Source organism: Corvus brachyrhynchos, unplaced genomic scaffold, assembly GCF_000691975.1.
Source record: "Corvus brachyrhynchos isolate BGI_N302 unplaced genomic scaffold, ASM69197v1 scaffold864, whole genome shotgun sequence".
Lineage (NCBI taxonomy): Eukaryota > Metazoa > Chordata > Aves > Passeriformes > Corvidae > Corvus > Corvus brachyrhynchos.
Genome location: NW_008237871.1, coordinates 258,064 through 264,837, shown reverse-complemented (window position 1 = coordinate 264,837; position 6,774 = coordinate 258,064). Strand labels below are relative to the sequence as shown.

General features: G+C 48.3%; 1 protein-coding gene across 1 annotated transcript; it reads left to right on the top strand.

Annotated features, from left to right (window-relative positions):
• Positions 1–3: 3 nt before the first annotated feature.
• PIK3IP1 (phosphoinositide-3-kinase interacting protein 1) lies at positions 4–5,349 on the top strand (the record flags this gene model as incomplete). The annotated part of the gene is made up of 4 exons (XM_008632116.2): positions 4–88; positions 2,609–2,794; positions 2,931–3,009; positions 4,990–5,349. Coding segments are annotated over 4 exons (558 nt in total), but the record flags the coding sequence as incomplete, so codon positions are not given.
• Positions 5,350–6,774: the final 1,425 nt, after the last annotated feature.

Genomic DNA, 6,774 nt, shown 5'->3' with positions numbered 1-6,774 from the left:
CGGGGCGGCGCCGCCGCGCCCTGGTGCTACATCCGAGGCGCTACCGGGATCCCAGAGCGGCGATCCTGCGACATCGCCCAGTGCTCAGGTAAGAGCGGCCGCCACCGGCCCCCCTCTCTTCCTGCCCTCCCCGGTCTGTCTTCTACCCCGGGGGGCTGGGTTTGTCACCAGGGTGGGGTCCCCTCTGCGCACAAACAACCCCGGGCTACGCCAGCACCTCCCCCGGGAACACCGCGTACCCGGGGCTCCCCACCAGCCCCCGCCTGTGTGTGCACATCTGCCTCCCAGCTGTACTTTGCTCCGCCCCTAGAGCTTTGCCATTAGTGCCAGAAAAGGCCTGTGAAAAGCCCCCACTCCCCCATAATTCACTTATCACTATAGAGCTCTTTAGCTGTGTTGCAAAAGGCTGAAGTCTGGACATCTAGGAACTGCTGAGTTGTGGGTAGATTGTTACTGTGGGGCACGTTACGGCTGACTGAAGAAGCTTCCTTCTGTTAAAGGATTGCCAGTGAGAATTTGAGTACGGGGTGGAGGGGAAGAACTTGTTAAAAATGAGAACTAGAAGGGAGGACAGTAAGAAATGGAAAACCCTAAACACTGGATTCCTCCTGGATAGTCACAGTGAGAAACAGTTTGCAAAAAGAACTGTAGTTGAAGCCTGTTTCAGGGAGAGGAGGTGTCAGTATTGACTGATGCCAGAGTTACCACTTGGGGTTTTTTGAACTGTTTACTACTTTCTGAGCCCTGCAAGATTTACTCACACCACTGTCCCTTGAGATTGCTATCCTTGCATATAAATACTTTTCCCACACACATACACCCTCTCCTTTTTCTCACTTTGCTCTTTTTTTGCTTGCTTTTCCCTAAAGATGAAGCAAAAAAAATGTTCTGCTGACAAGACCCTTACTCAAAACATTCTTGCAGCTTTAGGATCAGAAGAGTTACTTGACCTTTCATCCATTTACATGTTTAATAGGTTTGGTATTTTTGCGTCTCAGAGTGGGCACCTTTTCATGGTCCAACAGCTCACTTTAGTCGAGTTGCCCTGGTTGACCCACCGTGAAGTTACTGTGCAGGACCCTGATTTCCTGTTTCTGACTCCATTCTGTACTTCCATTTCACATTCCACTGAGGACTCAAAATGGCTGCAGATAGAAAATCCACATGGAGTTACTGCCTGCTGTGGGGGGAGATGTAGGTGGAGGGAGTTCTCAGGTGTGGATGCATACTGTGAATAGCATTTCCAAAAAGGAGGGGGGTTTGTGTAAAACAGATAACAGATACCTACTTTACACTGTCACAGCTTTTACAGTGCTACAGCTTCCATTTAAACTATGTCATGAAAGAAGGAGCTACCTTGAAAATCTTTCAGTGCTGTTGATAAAAAAGAGCATTGATAAAAAACAGGCCTGGGAAGGAACCTGTATCCTTGGGTGCCTTTGCCTAGGCCTTGGCTGAGGAGGAACTTGTCCTTAGTCAGTGTCTGTGCTGCCTGAGGGCTGCTCTGAGTTAGCTTGTCCAACATGCTATCAGAGTTTGGTACACCACTGCAAAGAGGGGCTGGGGAAGAATATCCCAGGTTGTTTTCACACAGCTGGAGTTTCCTGTCAAACTTCCCTGTGTCAGGAAGATTGACGCAGAAGAGAGATAAATAGGCTCCTGGGAGATTTGGGATGGAGATTCTCATAATTTTGTTCATGTCTGTTCAGCATGATTGAAGCTCCAGCCTGTATATCGATCTATACACTAAATGAAGTCATTGTGCATCCGTTGAACTCATGCCCTGAAGCTGGGTTTCATTCTGCTGTCTGACTTCTCTCATCTGTGGTGATGCCTCAGACTCTTAGTTAAATAGGTTCATATCAAAGGAAAGTCGGGGGGGGGGAGGAGGGGTGTGGTCTACCCCCAGCCACTGCCCTGGAGGGATGTCTGCTGAGATAAGGAGATTGCACAATCTCCCAGCAGGACTCCCTGGGAAGGCAGCTAACTTTTCAGTTATGGTAAGAAAAGACAGACCCAGAATCCTCTGGGAGACCCTATGCAGATCCTTTGTAACCCATTGGCCTTTACCCTGTGGCACCCACCCCCTGTATCCCTATCAAAGCTAGCCCTCTGCCCCTTCGAGGAGAGAGCTTTTTCCCTGGGTTTCCCCTTGGCCGGAGGCGACCATCAATAAAGCTACCTTCATGCAGAACCAGCCCCACGAGCCTCGCTGGAGGCTGCCCTGCAGAGCTGAGCTGAAATCACGAGCTGATAATCACTAAAGAGCTGACAGCCTCTGCACAGGCCCTCCTTCCTGCCAGCAGCTGAGGGAAGACACCGGGCCTCGGGAAGGTGATTTCTTTTGGGACCATCTACCCTGACCGGTCACCTCTTCCTCAGTCAGAGCTACTGACCCCACACTAGCTGTAATAGAGGAGTACATTTCTTGTCTACTTTGGTAGGATTTCTGGCAACAACTTAAGTGGGAACAAGTGTTTTTCAGTGTGTTTTGAAGGCAGTTCAGTGATACCAGTCTAGATCTGTCCCACTCACAAGGCACATGTTGTTTTGAAGTACTCATAAGTGCTTGGTATGTTGTATATATACTTTTTTCCCCTCTCAACAGATGCTACAGCTACCACAGCCCCAGTCCCTACAGCAGAAGTTGGTCCTTCCCAGGAGGATGAGCAGGTGTTTGAACCAGCTGATACCTTGCCCTCCCGGAGCGAGGCAGCCGCAGTGCAGCCCGTCATTGGGATCAGTCAGAGAGTGCAGATGAACTCCAAAGAAAAGAAGGACTTAGGGATACTAGGTACAAACCCAGGACCATGTGATGGATCCATTCCTGTAATTCTGGCAGGACAGACCTGTTTTGAGGCTCTAAAAGCAACATTATAGCTGGATCTGCTGCCTCTAATTTTGTCTCTTTTTTTTTCCTCTTTTCACAGGTTATGTCCTGGGGCTGATCATGATGGTGATAATCATTGCCATCGGGGCTGGCATTGTCCTGGGATACATCTATAAGAGGTGAGTGGCTGTTCTTTTCAAAAGCTGGTGTAGGAATGTCTGAGCACCTGCAGACCCAACCAGATCCCAAGGAAAAGGGACAGAAGCATATGTTTGGTTGTGGCACATTGAGCAAGTTTGCTTGCCCCACTGAGGAAAGAACTACTGAAGAGTTAATTCTGTTCTCCATTTCCTGCATCATTGTGATGTTCTGTCCCACTTAAAGTTTCAAATTGCCCTCTTTAATATTTGGGGTTTTGTGTGTGCATGTGCACCTTCATGTGGCTTTTTCAGATGTATCCTGGGGAGCTGGATTTTGTCAGAACTGGAAAGAGCAGATCCCAGGTGCCCTCACAGGAAGTTTCTTTTGATCAGGAAAAGAACAATCCTTCTAGCAGGCCACCTGTTCCCCTGATTTCTCTAGTCTAGAAGAAAAACAATTGGCAATTTTTTTCGTTACTCATGCATTGTATCCTTTGAAGTTGACTATCAAGTAGCACTCTTTTTTTTGGTCAAAGTTCATTTTAGCAAAACTCCTGTATACTTTAAGGTCAGTTTTGATTTGCACTTCAGTTACTATTTTTTCAGCCACTTCACTGTGTTGAACAGAAATGTTTCTGTAGCTCAGCAGTGTTTGAGGGTAGTGGCAGTAGCAAGCTGCTTAGTTGTAAGAGAGGGGGCAGGATTAACAAACAGCAGTGATTGTCACTGCACATGCAAAGGCCCAGGCTCCCTCCTCTGGGAGGGTTTGTTCTATGTTTTGGCTGTTTTACAAAACAGTCTGACACAGCCAAGCAGAAGAAGCCCTGTCCCAAGCTGGGACATGTCCTTATGTAAGTGTTTATAATAAATGCTGACGGAAAAAAAGCAGAGGAGGAGTGTTACATAAGGGGCAAAACACAGAGCGCTGCTTGTCGAGTAATCTGATTTGAGGTGTCACTTCAGAAAATGCTGTCTTGTGTGCTGGCAGGAAGGGCAGCCACTGCTGCACGCTTGTAGGCAGCTTTGAAAAGCAGCCAACGTGCTGACAGGAAACCCCAGCAGCTCTGCCTGGTTGAGATCACAAGCCCCAGGCGGAGCAAGTGCTGCCTGTCCCACCTCTCTCCTATCTTCGGCGGGAGGAAGCAATAGACCAGTGCTGGGCTTTGTCTGAATGCAGCTTTGCTTCTCCAGTCACAGAGAGCTCACAGCAGGGATGTAGTGCAGGTTTACTGTCTCCCTCCTTGCCTTGATCTCAGAATTGCATGTGCAAGCTGGCAGGTTTGGGTAGTAGGTGTGGTGAGAAACCTTTAATGGGTTTAGTAGTTTTTGGTATACATAGCTTTTCTGGAGACAACATGCTATTAATGCCAAATCCATTTTTAAAGCAAGGCAGTTCTTCCGCAGCACAAATTACAGAGGTGTTTCTTCCCTTAGCAACAGGCTGGAGACTGAGGTAGGTTTGAGGAGCTGGTTGTGGCATTAAGCTCTTATAGCTGCAGTGGCAGAAGGCAGGGCCAGCTCTGAAGTCAGCTTTAGTACTTTCTGGACAGCTTAATTTGCTGCAACAAAAGGCAGAAGCTGTCACCACCTCGAGTGTTTCAAATGAAGCAGGTTACAGCTCTTTTCCACAGCAGTGGCCTCTGCGCTGTCTCACTTCTCCCCTGGGCCTGCACCTGGCAGTGCTGTGGGACTGTAAAGGATAAGGAAACAGATGGCAGCTCCATGGCTTGAAGGAGGGGCCTGGCTTTACAGTCACTTACCAGCAGCAGTGTCAGTGAATAAGCCAGTTTGAGGGAGGGACAGACTTCACTTGGCTGACTACTTGTTTTTTAAGGATGCTCAGCTGTGGTCCTCTGCTTACAGTAGGGAATATTTCTGGCCCTTTGTATGCAGCTAAAACCTTTGTTTATCTTAAAGAGCGGAGTCCCTTCTTCTCTACTGTATCAGCTTTACTGAGACTCTCCCTCCAAGCATCAGCACTCACCCCATGTAAGTGTTTTGTTTTTTGTTTTAATGCAGGGGGAAAGACCTGAAGGAGAAGCACGAACAGAAGGTTTATGAGCGTGAAATGCAGCGCATCACACTGCCTCTGTCAGCGTTCACCAACCCTGCGTGTGAGCTTGTGGATGAGAACACCATTGTGGTGCGTACCAACCAGACGCCTGTGGAGGACATGCGGGATGGCAGTGGCCCTCTCATGGGGCAGGCAGGGACTCCCGGTGCCTGAGCAGCTCGGGCAGGAGCACTACAGGCTGAGCAAAGCCTCCAGCTTCCCACTGTGAGTGCAGGGGTTGTGTGTGTTCATTTCTATTTTGTTTTCTTTTTGATGACCGCCAGATGAAGGTGATGTAGAGGAACAGAACAATGGGCTATTCATCATCTGCTTGAGGGGCACCATTCAGTGCATGATCAGCTGGCGACTGGTGTAGTAGACCCTGCTGCTTCCTCCCACCTATCTCCATGGTGTGCCAGGGAGCTGGGGGGATGATAGGCCAGGCTTACAACTGGCCACAGATCCCATAGCCCAGAGTGTGGTCGTGGCTTCCTCTTTTTCTGTTCTTTTCTTATTTAACAGTGTGCACTGTTACTTAAGTTTCAGCCTGGAACCTTAGGAGAGAACAGTACTGCAGGGACTGAGGGGAGCTTCATGTCAGACTTAGCTAGATAATTACACTCTGATTAATAGTTCCTACGTTTTTGCTTTAGTGGCTGAGAGCTGGAAGCACTGTCCAGAATCCTTTTAGTGGATCAGGGTTTTTTCCAAGGAAGAGTTTATTTGAGGAATGTCTTTGGCCAGAAGCAGTATGTTTAGTGCCAGTGCCAGTTTAGAAAAGCTCTCCTCAAGCTCTTTACAAATCCAGGTCTTCCAGGGCTGAGGCCACTTCTCCATTCCCCTGTGGTACTACGTGCACAGCCACAGTTGTAGGTGTCCAGGGGGTCTGTCTGTGCCTCCTTCTCACACAGATCAGGAAAGCAAGGGCCAGTGGTAGATAGTTGTGAAGAAAACAAACTGCCCTTTGGTTACTTACAGCAGGTTAAACACAGGATAGCTAACATACTCTTTTGAACTCCCTTGGCTTCCTACAGAGCCAGTGCTGGACTGAGTGGCCAAGCTGTGGAGGTCAGCCTGATCACAGTGCGGCAGTTCTGGCTCTAAGGGCAGAACAAGACAGCTGTTTTGTAAGAGTGAAGTTCTGGCATGGCTCCTGGCCCAGCCTCTGTCACACACTCAGCTTGTGCAGCAAGACTACTTACTTAACAGAGCCTGGTCCTATTAGAGAGGTTTTGTAACAACTTTTATTAGTGTTTCAGGGGGTTTGGGAGGGATGGTTGCTGCAGTGTCTCCCTAATGACACCAAGGCAAGGCCAGTTCAGGGAAACATCTGTCCCCACTTCAGGGGATTCAAGCCATTCAAGTAAGTTTTCTAGCCATCTGGTTTATAGCTGTGGGCCTAACAGGGAGCAGCACTTGGCAGCAGGGGTTTTAGTGTTAATGTTTGATTCAGAAAAGGGAAATATTTTATTTTTAAATGCCTTTGAATACCATTTCTTTGTAAAATGTTTTAAATACCTCATTATGAGAAGGTGCAGACTGTGCTACCTTGTATTAAAGCTTAAAAGAAAAATGCTCTGTAGACCTGTGTGGACTGTGGCTCATCTGTGCACTCCTCCTGCCAGAGCAGCATCCTTTGCCTTGTTTCAGACTTTGAACTGAGGAGAAGGGAAGATGCCTTCAGTTTGCCAGGCCCAAAGGTAAATCCCTACAAGCAATGCGTGCACTTGCCAGCACTGATAAGGGGCATG